Source organism: Mauremys reevesii, linkage group 3, assembly GCF_016161935.1.
Source record: "Mauremys reevesii isolate NIE-2019 linkage group 3, ASM1616193v1, whole genome shotgun sequence".
Classification (NCBI taxonomy): Eukaryota; Metazoa; Chordata; order Testudines; family Geoemydidae; genus Mauremys; species Mauremys reevesii.
In genome coordinates, this window is record NC_052625.1 from 21,920,710 (window position 1) to 21,937,719 (window position 17,010).

A 17,010-nucleotide genomic window follows, 5' to 3' on the forward strand; every position below is an offset into this window, starting at 1 on the left:
TTTACATGGAAACAACTCCAGGGATTAATTTTTGCTACAATGATTCAGCATCATGTTTTGAAATCGCTTGTCTTTTAATCTCACTTTTTTTTTTTTATTCAGACATTTTCCATGTCCCCCAAGTTCACCAAAGAATATCTGTGCTGCTCTGGAAATTCAGTGCACTAATGGTGCAATTTTTGTGGCTGGTAAAATATTTCTCTTGCTGTTATTTTCTTTAAAATATGCTGTACAATCCCTACTATGTAACCAAATGGACTCCTGCTATTTATTATTACTCTTGTTATTAAGCATAGGGAAAAAGAAAACAGATATACAAGAGTGAAGTTCTAATGAACTTCTCTAGAGAGGAAAAGAGATTACTTTTAACTTGCCTTTCACAGTTTCATAGCGTTTAAGGCCAGAATAGACCATTAGATCATCTAGTCCAGTGATTTTCAAACTTTTTTTTTCTGGTGACCCAGTTGAAGAAAATTGTTGATGCCTGCAACCCAGTGGAGCTGAGGATGAGGGGTATGGGGTGAGGGCTGCAGGGTGGGGCTGGGAATGAGGGGTTCAGGGTGTGAGAGGGGGGTCTGGGTTGGGACAGGGGGTCGGGGTGTGAGAGGGGGTCAGGACTCTGGGCTGGGGGTGCAGGCTCTGGGGTGGGACCAGGGATAAGGGGATTGGGGTGCATGATGGGGCTCTGGCTTTGGGGGGGGGCTCAGGGCTGGGGCAGGGGGTTGGGGTGTGGGAGGGGGTCAGGGCTCTGGGCTGGGGATGCAGGCTCTGGGTGGGGATAAGGGGGTTGTGGTGCAGGGCTGGGTCAAGGTATTGGGGCACAGGGTTGGGGTGCGGGGTTATCTCGGGCAGCTCCCGGTCAGCGGCGCAGCGGGGGTGCTAAGGCAGGCTTCCTGCTTGTCCTGGCACCGTGGATTGTGCTGCATTCCGGAAACGGCCAGCAGCAGGTCCGGCTCCTAGCTCTTGCCTGCAGACACGCCCCTCCCAGCTCCAATTGGCAATGCAAAGCCGGTGCTCAGGGCAGGGGCAGCGCACAGAGCCCCGTTCCTGGCCCCTCCCCACACACACACCTAAGAGCCGGATCTGCAGCCAGCTTCTTCTGGGCTGCAGCGCGGTGTCAGAGCAGGTAGGAACTAGTCTGCCTTAGCCGGGCAGCACCGCTGACAGGACTTTTAATGACCCGGTCGGTGGTGCTGACCAAAACCTCCGCGACCCAGTGCCTTACATTCTGCGACCTAGTACTGGGTCGCGACTCACAGTTTGAAAACCACTGATCTAGTCTGACCTTCTTCACGTCATAGGCCAGTAAACATCACCCAGATACCCCTATGTTGAGCCCAGTGACTTTAGTTAAATAAAAGCATTTTAGTCCTCAGGAGACTAAAGACAGAGAATTGAAGAGATTGAGGTGCTGCCAGTACCTGAGGCCCCTGCAATGGCAGGGAATCAATTAGGTGAGATATATCCAGATGATCCTAGCAGGTGATCCATATATACCCCCTTCCTTCCTGAGCCTCATAGGCAACTGGTTGAAGCCTTGAAGGATGAGATTGCATTATAATCATTATCAGAATAGAGAACTAAAAGTATTATAGGTTGAACATTTAAAGAGGAAAAAAAGGATATAAAATAAAATATTAAAATGGAAAAGTTAACATTCTCATGGCCAGCTAGCTCTTCCATACTGCATATATGTAATATTTTAATTTACTAATTGGGCTGTGAAATATTTATTTTAATGGGACCAAAATAGCCCAAGTCTGTTGGCCTTCAAAGTATGCTGCAAAACACACACATCTATTTTCACCGGCTGCTGCAAAGGTGGGCCTTTGAGAAAATTCATGTGTGTGGAGTGTGACAGACTGTCAGTTTCCTGCAATATCCTGAATAAACTTTATTGAATGAAGTTAAACCTTATTGAATTAGGTTTAATACCTTTAGGGGGGTCATTGTATTAAAAATGAAGATGTGTATGTGTTGTGGAATTACATATACCTTCTTTACTAGAAGGGGGATGCTAATGTAGTTCCTCCATTATCAGCCCTTTAAAGCCACCCGCCTCGAGAGGTATGGTATGCATATGCTAGTTCAAACTGGATTCTCCAGGGACTAAGAGACAAACAAATGATTTTTGGATAAATAGCCTGGTCTTAATCTGGCTCAAGGCCTTCTTCCTGATTCAGCAAATGGACAGGAGACCCTGATACATGAAGGGCCCCAATCCTTAGGTTAGGCTTGGAAAGACTGGGTCTACTGAGGCCCCATAGCACTAGGTGCTTAGTCTGAGCTGAAGCTATGATGATCTTCTAACCACAAGGAATCCCCTTGGATGGGGATTTGAAGGACTGCTCCTGGCAGAATCCATGTTAGGATTGCTGTGTTCCTTGTAAGCTTGTTAGTATGCATGTAGGTTCTTTTATTGTTTTTAATATGTTTTCTCTGTAGTGCTTTTCCCTTAAGAATAATACAGTCTTGCATAGAAACCTGTGTGGTACCTTATAACTGCAGCAGTTACACTTGTTAACCATCTCTGAAGAGAAACCAATGAGGTTCTGCTTGGGCAGCCTGTCTCTGTTGGGGATAACACAGTGAAGACAGGGAACTGTGCAGCCTGGAAATACCCCAGTCAGAAGGAACTGAGATGCGGGTCTCCACCCGAGAAAGGTTACGTCTGGACAGCTGGAAGCCTGAGAGTGGGTGGCTGTGTGGGACCAGTGAGAGGAAATATAGTTCAGGGCAACTGCATCTATGACATGGAGGAAAGAGAGGGGCTTGGTGTTCTGCAGGTGATAGCCTATTGTTTTTATAACTTATGGCAGGGGCACTGACAGCCTTGGATAGGCATCCCTGCTTATTTGTTATGTAACTCCAGTAATAGACAATGTGCAGGATTCTGTTCTCAGTTTAGGCTATTGTAAATCCAGAGTAGAGCAAAGACTATAGTGGTGTTACTCTTATTTTACAGCACTGTAAATGAATCTGACCCAGTGAGTGGAGTGTATGAGAGTTGATGTTTTCAGGACCTTCACTTTTGGCTGTCTGGCTTGGCTTTAGCCTACTATTGTTACAAGTAATACCTAAGTTTATTAAAATTGAGAGAGATGTAATATTTTTCTATCTTAACATTTTGATTACCTTGTGCATTTGACAATGCTTTGTGGATATTCATTTCACTGTTTGCACCTAAGGAAGCAGTATTAGTCAGTTTCCTCATTTGTTTGTGTGGGGTTTTTCACAGAGCAAGGGGCGGGGAGGGAGGAACACTTTTAAAAACAGGAAAATGTGATAGTAAAATCATAAAAGCTGACCAGGGGGGTGAGAGGAAGGTGGTGTATCTGTAACTGCTTTGAACTCTTATGTTTTTAATAAACTAGATTTCAGTTTGAAGAAGTCTCTCTAACTTTATATTAAAATAGGTTTTTGCACCCTGCAGTTCTTCATAAATCAGTTCTTGCCATGACACACACACTTATTTCTCATAGAAGTGAGAGATGGAAAAGACCTTTTAGATAACCCAGTTCCATCTCCCAGCCAGTTCAGGATTGTTCCTTGATTGAAACATTCCTTATGTTCTGTGGGAGGTTTTGTATTAACATGCGATAACATGAGGCTGTGACTAGAGCAGATCAAAGGGAGACAATTCTGTTTTATGGCAGCTTTTGAGGTTTCTAAATTCAGCCTTGTTCCACATTGAAACAAAACTAAAACCTTCCGAATGTTTTCATGAAAATGGAATTGTGCTGAAATGTATGTTCTCTGATTGAAACCTGAGCTTTGTGATTTGGGAAATGACATGTGGGTAGGTGTTTAGAGTACTGGGATGTGAGACACCCAGGTTCAAGTCCCTGCTGTTCCTGATTCAAGGCAAAGTTTTTCATCCCAAATCACACTGAGTGAGGCACAGGGATTGAACGTGGGGGCTTGTCTCACTTAACATGGTACAAACTGCGCCACTGTAGTGCTTCAGTGTGGACACTACCTGTCGTGCCAGGAGGGATTCTCCCACTGATGTAGTTAATCCATCCCCCCCAAGAGGTGGTACATCGGTCAATGGAAGAATCCTTCTGTCGACCTAGCACTGTCTTCTTGGGGACTTAGATCAGCGCAACTGCTGCTCAGGAGGGTGGATTTTTCATATTTCTGACCATTGTAGTAAAAATGACCTAATTTTCTAGTGTAGACCAGGCTTGAGTTTCCTGTTGACCTAATCATCAGGCTCTACACCTCTCTCTCTCCTTTCTCCGGCCCTCCTGGATATGTCTCTGTGATGTTGCACTCCATATGTTTATGGAAATATGCTTATGAGTATGAATATAATGTAACTGGAATATGCTTTATGCAAAAGGTCTCTTGTAAGGTATCATTACAAAGCTTATAATTTACTGAGTGTGTTCATCCTATTTGTCTGAATGTATCATTCTTATATCTGAAGCTAGAAATGTGAAGTATTACTCTGAAGTCCTATGGAAATTATGCAAAGTGTGAGCCATTAATGATGGCTTGGAATCTTGATGGCTCCCATTGACCAGGACAATTGGTTGTAAATGGCTCTGTTTACTTGTAAGCTTTCCTGTGTTTGTGAGTCAGGCCGGGAAGAATGGAGGCTTGGAGGGTCTCACAGGAAATGTGACCATATCACCTGGTACTGGAATCCATCTTAAACCTGGTGCTTTTCCATTTAGAAGAAGGGGTGGGGACCCAGAGAGACACAGGATTCCCGCCTTGTGCCAAAGCTATAAAAGGGGGTGGAGCAGGACAAAGAGGTTGCCAGTCATGAGAAATCCCCTACTTGCCACCTGAGCTGGAACTAACAAGAACTGTACCAGGGGAAAGCATTGGGCCCAGACTAAGGAGGAGTCTAGTCTGTGAAAGAAGCTTATTGGAACATTTCTGAGGGTGAGATTTACATGTATTCAGTTTCTTAAAGGTATTAGGCTTAGACTTGCATGTTTTGTTTTATTTTGCTTGGTAATTTGCTTTGTTCTGTCTGTTATTACTTGAAACCACATAAATCCTACTTTTTTATACTTAATAAAATCATTTTTGTTTATTAGTAAACCCAGAGTAAGTGATTAATACCCGGGGGAGCAAACAGCTGTGCATATCTTTCAGTGTTCTAGAGGGCAGACAATTTATGAGTTTACCCTGTATAAGCTTTATACAGAGTAAAATGGATTTATTTGGGATTTGGATCCCTTTGGGAGCTGGGTGTCTGGATGCTGAAGACAGGTGACTTGCTGAGCAGTTTTTGGTTAAAGTCGGCAGCTTTGGGGCATGGACCAGACCTGGGTCTGTGTTGCAGCAGACTAGCATGTCTGGCTCAACAAGACAGGGTTCTGGAGTCCCAAGCTGGCAGTGGAAAACGGGCTCAGAGGTAATTCCAGCACGTTATGTGACAGTCCCAAGGGGATCTCTGTGACCGAACCCATCCCTGAAACATTTTGGCTTTAATGAAATGATGTTCTAACCAGCTCTAACTGTGACCTCTCTGGCACATAACAGCTATCAGAATGGAGAGAACAGCTCTGATTTAGTGTTTTCCTATCTCTATTTTTTTTATGCACAGAAATCAGAAATTCAAAATTGTGATCTCCATTGCAACTATAATTTGAGATTCCTTTGTGCCTGTGTAGTATTTAGTACATAGTGTTAATTTTAATGATTTAATATGGGTGTGCAATACTGCTGAGTTACAGTTGCTGGAGAATCCCTACATTTGAATTTCCTATCCATAAGATGTAAAATATCAGCCGTAACAATGTATTAGCATTGGTTTTCGCATTTTATTTCATTTAAAGAAAAAGGAAGAGAAATGTGATATGATGCAGGAATACATACACTACATACATCCAACAAACTATGTTAAAAAGAACAATAAGGTGACAAAGTCAAGTACTCAAAAATTCCAGAATTAAGATTGCTGTGGAGCCTTAATTTGGCCCCCTGGAGCAGGTGTATTATCATACAACCTTTAATTACATAATTGTATATTATTGCTAACACAGGGCCCCTGCCTCATTCAGTGAATGAGAAGTTATTTGATATTTCCTTTTACCCCCCCCTTTTTCAGTTGTGGACCCCACTTTATTTAACATATATCATCCAAACCCTGCACTGAGTACAACATTCTTAATTTCCTCCTGAGCCTTCCTGTTGTGCTCTCCCCATAGTATGTAAATTATTATTAACAAACATGAGAATTTATCTTTCCAACACCCCTGTAAGACTAGGTAAAATGTGCTATGAAACACTAGAATTCAAAGCACCAGTCCATTATGCGAGCTCAGTGGTTCTCACCCTATTTACCATTGTGGGCCACATATACCGCACTCTGTGTGTTATGTGGGCCACATCCACACAATATGTATACTACCTGTATGGCACTGAGGATGTCACATGGGCCACAGCTGGGGGTTGAGAACCACTGTGTTGGATGAATTAATGGTAACATACTTGTTTTATTGACAGGAAGGTACAATAAATATTCAAGGAATTTACCACAAACTCCCTGGATTATAGATGGAGAGCGAAAGCTGGAGTCTTCAGTGGAAGAGCTGATTTCAGAGCACCTAATGACAGCGTTTAAAGCAGATAGTGAGTGTTCAGTATTGTATATATAATTCATAGTACTTGGGTTAATTTTTCTTACACATCCTGAAAACAACTCCCACAACTGGCCCATTGGTTACCAGCCTCAATAGACAGGCAAATTGAATGCACATGGAGAGAGAACTACTCTCTCATCCTTTTCAGCTGTCTCTGCAAGCCAAGGCTGGTCCTTCCATAGCCTATGTCAGTGGTCCCCAACGCAGTGCCCGCAGGCACCATCTTAATGCGCCCACGTCCTGGCCCCTGGGAGAGTACCCACCGAAATGCCGCTGAATTTCAGCGGCATTTCAGCAGGGACGCCTCTCGCTGACACCGCTTGCCGTCGACAAGTGACATCATCGAGAGGCGTCGCCGCCGAAATTCGGCGGCATTTCGGCAGGTGCTCCACCACCGCAGTGGTCCTTTGGCTGGCACCCGCCAGCCAAAAAGGTTGGGGACCACTGGCCTATGTTATGCCTGATCATTAAATAATTGAATGCTTGCTTTATTTTGTATAGTATTACCCTTTTCAAATAGTTCTGCAGCTGAGCCTGTAGTGCCAGTAGGTCCAGCATGTATGGTAGTCAGTTTTAACTCCTACACCTCTTCCTTAACAATTTATAAATGAATGCTCATTACAGAAGACACTATTTAACAATTAAAAAATGCTAAAAAGATTAATAACATATAGGTTTATAATCTTATCCTTTGACTATTGCAGTGTGAAAGTGAAGTGTGGATGTACTCATCCAGTGGTGAGTGGGGCTTAAATCCCAGGCATGGTTGGGGCGTGAGCGGTCAAGCCTAGTGTGTGGAGTCAGATCTTGCGGGTTGAGCTGGAGCCAAAGGGTCGCAGCCCGGAGTCAGAAGCCAGGAATCAGAGGAAGATGAAGGAGCAGGGTCTGTCGTAGCAGCTGGCTGAGGATCCACCTAGTTGCACAGACAGATTCTTGGTGTCTCCTCCAGGCTTAACTATTGCACCGGGACCCTGGAAGCACTGCCAATTAGGCCCTCTGTGGGCAGCACATCCTGTGGTGCTTGGGCCTGCAAGGCGCTCAGCCTGTTGACTGATGCTCTGCCAGAGCTGTGTGGAGGTGGTGTGCATGCAGCAGGTTCTAGAGCTGCAGATCCTCATACTCCCAGCTGGAAAGCCTTGTTATTAATTGCTTCTGTCTCAGGCGTTCCAGAATACCTACCTTGACCCTTTTCCCTTGGTCTTGTTACACTGCCTTTCTGCTGTGCATAGAGATCAACTGTCTAAACACTAATCAACTAAATAGGAGTTTACCTGTAGGGCGGGGGTGCTTATTGTCCATTTCTTGGCCCCCAGACTCAGCGATAGTGACCATTAGCTACAAGGACAAATTTAATTCAAAATTAGCAGAATTCCTTTCCCCCCGCAGTTGTATATGTCAGACTGGACACTGGGAAAATCCCAAAGTAGTAATCACAGCATACTATTAGAGAAGGTACTGAGAGGCACCTGATTTTGGCATGCAGAACTCCCACAGCTGCTATCCACACCGGTTTGTACATTAATGGTGAGAAAAGGTATGAAGGTCTGCTCCAACTGGTAGCTTGCTGAACTCAAGCAAGGGATCACTTTCCCATTTCTGCTGCTGATGTGGTTAGTGACCTGATAGAACCAGTAAGTACCCCAATGGTTGATGGAAATGGCTGGGTAGACCTCACTGCTTCTGTCCCTCACTCACCTGGCAGTGGAAGCTGAGGAAACCCCATACACAATGAAGAGAGGTGTCCAGTTTGTGTAGCCTCCAGGGTTCTCTTGAGACAGCTCCACAAAGCTACTGTCATAGCCAGAGTGCGAATTTTTTCCATGTTCTTCCTTGGAGGGATGGAGGTATGACAGCTCCTGGGGCAGATTAACTGGGGAAGGAGTCAGAGGTAGGACGCTAAGTACCAATCTAATCCTTACCATATCTTGAGAGAGAAAAAATAAGTCTATTCTTGCAGGTGACACCTGAAGTTCCCTTCTCCTTCTGGCCAAGTGTATGGCTAACAGCCAAATAGCTTCAGAGGTGAGGAATCTTGCTGAAATCTTGGGAACTCATGAGTGTGTTCAGGATAAGAGTCACAGCGTGAGGGGACAACAAAAGGCTGGAGTCTCAGACTGAGTTTAATCACAACCTTTAGGTATTTAACTCCATGTGGGTAAGAAAAGGAGTAGGGATTAGCAGCAAGTGGGATTCCTTGTAGGATTAAACTGCTCTTTCAAACTTTCTCAAGGTTGTGATGTCCCTCATTCAGGCAGAGGAACTAGGAAGTGTCTGAGGGATGAGACAGTGACTGTCTCCAGTTTTGTTAAAATAGAGTGCAGACTACATTTTAAAATCAATTTAAACAGTTATTCTTTTTCTACAAACAAGCTTTAGATTGATTAAAAAATGTAAAGGTAAAATCTCTCATTTTCTGTTCATATTTGTTTTTAAAGGTTTTAATTTTTCATCCTCGGGAAGAGAAGATGTGGATGTGAGAACGCTAGGCAGCGGTAAGGTTGGAATGTCCCTTCATTAAAGGCATAAACTGAACAAAATGGTGTCTTGGAGCTACTCAGACATATTTTGTTCTTTGTAAATGGGAAGCTAGCTTGTGACACAAATCCTACTTTGAAACATTCTCTCAATAATTTTACCGACGTATTTATTTAGAGACACAGACAGACATTATTTCATAAAAAGAACTCTGTGAGAGAATAGACCTCACCATAATCTTCTTGACTGAACAAATACAAACATTTAGAAATCCATAGCTTGTTATAAATATTCTATCTTGCATTTCCTAATTTTAATCCATTTATGTCACATTAATAAATATATTGTTTTCTGTTATGTAATTCTGTTTTGCATCTTTTAGTTAGAAAAATGCCTGTTGCTCTTTCAAGATGATGATTTCACTTTCTGGATGTAGCTTCTTTAATCAGCTATGCTAATACTTCCAGTAGCTTTCAGCTACACTGAAACAACTGTAGCAAAAAGAGTAAAAATCAATAATGAGGTGTACCAGACGCTGGCTAATTTGTGGTGTAATTCCAGGCATTGCATATCCTGGGATCAGCGCTGGCCCAGAGCACAGAAAGTGCAGCCATTTCAACAGATGTTTAGTTAAGGGAGCTGGATTTAACGTCATCTTGCACCTGGGCATTGCTGTAGGTGACAGAAAATAAGCTAATTAACTTTTTTCTTATTTTATTTTTTAATTAGCACAGACTTGTACAAGATGTCTTCTGGGAAGCAGTAATTTGCACTTACTGATAATACTTAGGTTTAGTAGCCAAAAAATGTCCCTTGTTTCTTTCCTTCCATTTGATGGCCATGTCTCTGAAAACCTCAAACCCCATATGTATGTGCATAAGAGTAGACACATTTTTCACACCTTCCGACCTTAATGCATAAATCCAAACATTAATTTAGAACAACATGTTTTTATGTTTTATGACTCTATGCATGTTGCCAGGAAGGCCCTTTGCAATTGAGCTTGTGAATCCTCATAGAATACATTTTACTGCCATGGAAATGAAGGAGCTTCAGCAGGTAAATCATTTGCACTTCATGAAAATCATAAAGCACATGTACTTTTGTAACAGGGCAGCTTTGCTAACTAATTCCTTTTCTGACATCACAGAAAATTAATAACTCTTCAGACAAAATAAAAGTTCGAGATTTACAGCTTGTCACCAGGTCAGTATTTACTGTCTCTGGCAAGGGATTTCAGAACGATGCTTTGGGAATTCTGCAAACATCTTCATTTATACAACTGTGTAGTTATGCTTATGCGTGATTCGTTTCTTTTGTTTAGAGAGGCAATTGGACATATGAAAGAAGGTGAGGAGGAAAAGACAAAGACCTACAGTGCCTTAATATGGACAGACAAAGCAATACAGAAGGAAGATATTGCACTTCTAGATGATATGAAGGTATCTGTATTTTTCTTGCTTTTATAGAGCACCTGCCTCTTGGTAGGTAGTGCATGTGTCTCTCTTTTTCTCTCTCACTGTGTTTCATTGATCATGGGTTCTCGCACCCTTTATTCTAGGGCTGATTGTATCCACTCTCCCATTTGCCATTCCTCTTATGCTGTTAAGTCTAATCTTTCCTACTACACAGTAACTGTTGCTGTGCTTCTCCTTCTCCCAGGATAACCAGTTATTAGCCTATCGGAGGCAGGTGTTGTGCCAATTATCAGACAGCACAAAGTGCTTTTGGAGGTGGAAATCTCTCTCCCCAAGGACCCTTCATGCCATCTCAACATTGCTAAGGGTAGACGAGCAAAACAGAGGAGCAGGTTAAAGCAGAACTAGCAGCGTTAGCTTCTTGTTCTGTCCAGCTCCAGTCAAAGTCACTTTGGGGACAGTCGCAGCAAATAAATCCACATTCAGCTGGCTGTGCAAAATCATGGAAACCAAAGGTCTGACACAAGTATTTGAAGTGAAGAGACTGCAGTGGTAGAATATAGACTGTCCCAAGTGTCAGTCAGTGAGACACGTTGTGTTGAGATAGGCTGGCTGGTAGACTGCCCAGTTCTATGTTCTGGTTTTGTAGTGTTGGAACATTGGCCTAAGAGTCTGATAGCAAGAGCATTCTCAAGTAGAGACTACTGTTACTTAGTCTTTACTCCAAAGTTGTGTGTGTTTTGGCTTGAAGTAGTAAAATGCATGAGGACAATTGGTGCTCAACATTTTTTTTATCACACTAGAAAAAGATGCTTTGCAAATCAATGCCTCTTTTTGTAGAGAAAAGCTCTTTAAAGAAATGTGATTAAATCTTTGGTCGTCTCATCTCTGCTTTCTAATTCTTATTTGTAGAGAGTTGGATGCAGTTTAGACAAAAGCCTTTAATTTTTTTTAGAGTGCCCTGAGGCGCTCATTGAGTTTGTAAATCCTGGAGTTATTCCAGCAAGAGACTATGGAGATTTCAAGGTTATTATGCCTCTGCATTTGTGGTTCCACTAGCTTGTATCCGCATGAGGCCTTCCCAATAAGACTTTAAAAGATAGTTGCCCCCTTTTTTCTTTGATATACTCGGAGGAAGACTTAAAGAAGAAACACTTCTCAGAAGATCCTTCAACTACCAGAATATATTATTAAAAAGTAGTCTTATATGAAAAGAAAAAGCTATATATGTGTTAATTTTGTGTGTGCTCTGTGTTGGACAGTTCTTTGTTTTAAATTTTCCAAAAGGAATTAAAGATTGATCAAAAAACACCTCTGCGGGTTCTTCATAGAAGGCCTTTAGCTGTAAGATCTCGTGTCATTCACACCATGAAATCCGAGTACATAGATGACCATCACTTTCGCCTGCATCTGAAAACTCAGGCAGGGACGTATCCTTTAGACTTACTGCATGATAAATTTTAGAACCAGTGCATTGTTACCGTGGTCATACAGGCAGTGTTTTCTTTTGCAAGTGCTAGTGTAGTCTGTTTGCATTATAAGCCCCTGATTTTTCAACAGTTCATACATTGGGTTTTAAGGGTTTTTTCTCAAGTTTGCCTTGAGCTGAAACATGTACAAGTTACAAGCTCAGAAATGCAATTGGTATACATTGTTTTGCTTAGTAACAAAAGATGTCCCTAATTATTTTCAAGGTACAGGAGAGCAACAAATGTATAGATATACACAGATTTCAGGCCCTTTATTTATCTGTAATTTAAAAATGGAGTGTTGCAAGCCTTTGGCATATTCTAGATTGGGATAAAGATCTGTGCCAATTGCTGAGGTTTTTTGCCTGTATTTCCACAGAAGTCTTCAGTGGTGTTTGGAGGGCAGCATTTGGCTCTGCATCTGTAGTATAAGCACTCAGTTTTTTGTTTTTTGTTTTTTTAAGTAAAACCTCTCAGTATTGAAGATAAGTATCAGACATGGTCAATAGTACTTTTCAGATTGATTTGGCTAGTAGCATTATACACTTGCTGTGTGTTCTGAGTGGATGTGTTAAGAAATTCTCAGTTTTGCCTGAAAAACACTTTTTAATCCATCCTCTTGATTCTAGTTCTTATATGGGCCTCCAAAACTGCGTGAATAAACATACCAAGAGTCTTATTCCAGCTTCCATTGAATCAGGAGAAATGTGTTTCATTCTCTAGATGCAGTGGAGGGCGTGAGGGAGGTTCAAGATATGTAATTAATTTATATTTCTGAGTTTGTTAGATCCTCGGTTAAATGTATTTGGTTTTGTTTTAATATTTGCCTAATACTTAGGTTCTAAGAGTCTGATTAAGAAAAGTTAGCAGTATGACTCACTCATTTATTATCTGAGAAATAGTTATATAACATTTTTAAAATGAAACCATTCTAATGACTGACTATTGGTATATAGTATCGGTTGTTGCTACTTACTGTAACAGGTTTAGAATTTAGTAAAATGTCACTACCCAGTTTAAAACAAACAAAAGCATGGATTGTGATCAGGAACAGAAATAGATTTTGGTATTTCTGCTTTGTGTTTTTTGCCATATCCTTTTCACCTTTCTTCATTAATCAGCTTCAGTCACTCAAGGCCCACACGCACTTTTCCTTAAGCAAGATCTAGTTACATTAAAGAGTTTGTACATGGAGATTTTGGAAGAACAAAACCCAATATTGGCTTCCTACTTAAGAGAACTGCTGACATTCTGGAGCTGGATGTAGAGGTAAACTGTTCATAATATATCTGGGTGGCCAAACTGTGGCTCGCGAGCCACATGTGGCTCTTTTATAGTTAAAGTGTGGCTCACAGAGTCGCCCTCCCCCCATGGATCCCCATTCTCCACCTACCAGACTGGTGTGGGGGGAGAGCTTAGGGCTACTGCCCTGCATCATGGTGGTGGGGATAGGGGCTTCTGCCAGAGATGACTGATGCCTGCTGAGAGTGTGAGGGCACAATTTAAAGGTTGGCCCCCCGAACAGCTTGAATCATGCCCCCCCCTGCAGCTCCCAAGTGTTAGCTCTGTGTGGAGAGACAGTAGCAAACAGCTGGGAGCTGCAGGGAGAGGCCGCTGCTCTCCCCACAGCCAGCCACAGCTCCCAGCTTGCTGGCTCCAGCAGCTGCTATGCAAGGAGGGGCAGGGCAGCACCATGTGACCAAGTGGGGCCAGCAACACTTGGCAAAAATCGGGGGCGGGTGGACAGGACCCCACATCCTGTCCCCCCACATTGCTTCTGGCTTCTGCCCAGCAAAGAGGAAGGTCTTGGGGATTCAGCCTGCCGGGGCTCGGGATTTCAGCAGGATGGGGCTTCAGCCCCGAGCCCTGGAAGGCACCTCCTTGGGTGCCGAAGCCCCGAGACAGTCCTGTAGGGAGTGGGGAAGCCCAGAGCCCCAGCAGGCGCACCCTGGCTCTCGAACTTTTGAAGATTGTCATATGCAGCTCGGAGGGTCAATAAGTTTGGCCACTGCTGTAATATATCCTATCTTGAGGTCAGCAAAGCAGTTGCATTTGTAAGGATTTGTCTACACATGAAAAATAATCCAGAATAAGGTACAGTATGAATTTTAAGCAGATTAACTATTGCAAAATGGATTACGCTCCTGTGGAATAAGGCAGTTTTATTCCAAAATAAGAGCATCCACGTATGGAATTGATCAGGATAGCTATTCTGGAATTATGCCTTGTGTAGACAAGCCTGTAAACTGTATGTATAAACTTTCTTGCTTTGGCCTAATTAACAATCCTTACTACCATTAATGCCAAATATGATGTTAATACAAAATAATCGTTAAAAATTTAAACACATCATTGAGCCATATAATCCGATGATGTCATAGACGTCCTTCACTGACGTCTTCGGGGCTCACTACGGGAGCAGGAATCTGCTTACCTGAGGAAGGGTCTCCTGGATATATCGTGCTTATTTAAACTCTGGCTTTCTAATGTCCAGCAGTGCATGGTGGAGTGTAGTTTAGCAATAGGGAGTTTTGCTCTGCATATTATGCATACCACACCCTCTCCCTTTAACAGAACTTCTGAGAAGTGGGGCTGGATCAGAAATAAGAGCAATGTAACCTTTCGTATCAGTGCCACTGATTCAAATGCAATGCTGGATAACATCTGACTGCTTGCTGGTAGCCTCAGCTTGGTTTCTAATTGACACCTATCCATATTACAGTCTCATTACCCCTGATAGCAAATGGGCATGAAGACTAAATTTTTCTTGTACCAAAAGATGGTCCCTGCAAATCAGGAGTTAGACATATTGGTAGGGCAGAGTATGGGAGGAAGTCTGGGCTGTACCTAGGGTGACCAGATGTTCCAGTTTTATAGGGACAAGTCCCAATATTTGGGGCTTTTTCTTATATAGGCTCCTATCATCCCCCACCCCCATCCCGATTTTTCACACTTGCTTGCCCTGGCTCTACTAGATCTTAGGATGAAGGGAAGATTTTGCAAGTATTAAAAACCAGGCATGATCACTAATTTCATAATAAAAAAGAAGGAAATAGAAAATGACTTAAGTTATCGGATCCTAAATTCTTAAGCCTCTATCACAGAATAAACACACAGAGTTGTCTGTTTGGAATCGCAATTACAAATCCTTTAAATAATAAATGAATTCCTGGCGTCATTGAAATCGGTAGGAGTTTGGCTTGCAGCGTGGCCAGGATTTCACCCATCTACGTTTGAGGAACTGCACACGTGCTACCAATGTTTAATTCTACTGTCGTAATCAGTATTGTCATCTGACTACATATATTTTAAAATATAGTGATTTACTTAAGAAAACGATGGACTAAAATAAGTTATTTAGTTTCTGGAATTTCGAATGGAATTGCTGAAATATAATTGTAAAAAATTATTGATGCTGTGGGGATTCTGCTTTCCTCATATTTTTAACTGCAGAGAACAGCATAGGCTTGGGTTTAATATTTAAACAAATGGCTGCAGTTTAATACTTTTTTTTTTTAATGTGAAACAGCCAGCATCAGGGTTTTATCTTTGCTAACTGTATCCCTGGAAAGGGGAAGAGGTGAGGAGAAGGAGCCTACAAAGACAACTGCTGAACATGAGCAACTAGTGCTAGACTGCAGTTGATAAGCATTGCTCTCACGCTGAATGGTGTCAGTGCAATTATTGCACACAACTATGAATGATGTCTGGGGACTTGAAAATAATTAGTCATTTTACTCATAATGGATTTTAGCCTAGCCCAAGAACCTAATCTTTTTATGAAGATGTAGATTAGGTAAGGAGTAGGTATGATTAATTTAGGCAATCTTGAAGCCAGAGTGTTTAATGTGCCATCATTGTGACCCCTACTTGACGAATGCCTGATGCTTCATTAGTGACGGATGTGCTGCCTCAGGAATAAGCTGGCAACAAGTTTACACCCAAAGGGAATTGGCCCTGGGGCCTCTGTGAGGCCAGGGGAGAAAGATAATCCAGATTCCATTAATTGTTAGACTTGCTGCTAATAAAGTATGTGTCAAATATGATTTGTGCATTTTGACCAGAAGTAATGACGACTTAATCATCTGACCTACATAAAATCAGCCATCTTAATTTTTGAATGAACTATACATGATGAGGAGTCATATTTGGGGAGTGATCAGACCTTACTCAAACTCTGCCCACAGTTCCAAACGCCATCCTCAATCCCATAATACCTGGATGTTTCTGCTGTATTGATCAGCAATAACAATAGTTATTAATCACATTTAACTCACCCTAATCAGCCTGAAATACTGTTTAGAGCTGGCTGGCTGCAACCTCAGACCAACATCACTGCATTAGGTCACACTTGGAAAAGCCTAGTGTAAACTGAAAAGGTTAAAAGCTTTTTGAAAATGCAATCTTACACTGTGCAGAAATGTGTATGGGCCACCAGAGAAATGCAGATACCCCATGCCACTGTGTCCTAGCTCACTCCATCTTTCTCTTGTGCTATGCTGTTTTGCCATGTCTTTTTAATAATTTGTTCCCCTTTTGTATGAAAGTTATTCTTTTGTTAATATGCAGAAAGCACTAGTGGCAAGTCTTTTCTAAAACACCAGCTCTCCTGATCTAGTGATTTTGCTTTCCACCCCCACCCCCCTTCTCTTTTAGTCTGTTGATGTTGATTGGCCTCCAACCCTGAATGATTAGAGTCTTTCAAGCTGGGAAGAGGAAGAGTGACTTGACTCTCTTATCAGGAGCTGACAACAAATTGAACTGTGCACCGTATGATAACTTGTTTATCCCCTGCAAAATATTTCTGTTGAACATTTGGATCATGTTGATCTGTCAGGTTTTTTTAATTGGCTTAAAAACTCAGGATCAGTTGATGTTTGTTCAATTAATTTGCAGCCTTATTGTAAATAAATTACTGTCCCATGTAAAGGGGTCTCTGACAGGCAGCTGTATTAACAGCAGTAAATGGTTTCTTTTGAAAAAAATTATTTAGAGAGATGTCCAAACCCTGATCTTTGCAAGATATACCAAATATGCTTTCCT

At 42.1% G+C, this 17,010-nt stretch overlaps 1 protein-coding gene across 3 annotated transcripts in view; it reads left to right on the forward strand.

The window, feature by feature from the left end:
- PUS10 (pseudouridine synthase 10) overlaps positions 1–16,907 on the forward strand; it is a 68,978-nt gene extending 52,071 nt beyond the window's left edge. For all 3 annotated transcript variants that reach the window (XM_039532733.1, XM_039532731.1, XM_039532732.1), the window contains 9 exons: positions 103–188; positions 6,469–6,594; positions 9,041–9,097; positions 10,063–10,139; positions 10,231–10,286; positions 10,405–10,522; positions 11,786–11,928; positions 13,137–13,236; positions 16,624–16,907. In XM_039532733.1, the coding sequence (XP_039388667.1) occupies positions 103–188; positions 6,469–6,594; positions 9,041–9,097; positions 10,063–10,139; positions 10,231–10,286; positions 10,405–10,522; positions 11,786–11,928; positions 13,137–13,236; positions 16,624–16,662 (802 nt within the window). In that variant the 3' untranslated portion in view covers positions 16,663–16,907. The remainder of the gene's footprint in view (positions 1–102; positions 189–6,468; positions 6,595–9,040; positions 9,098–10,062; positions 10,140–10,230; positions 10,287–10,404; positions 10,523–11,785; positions 11,929–13,136; positions 13,237–16,623) is intronic.
- The last annotated feature ends 103 nt before the right edge of the window (positions 16,908–17,010 follow it).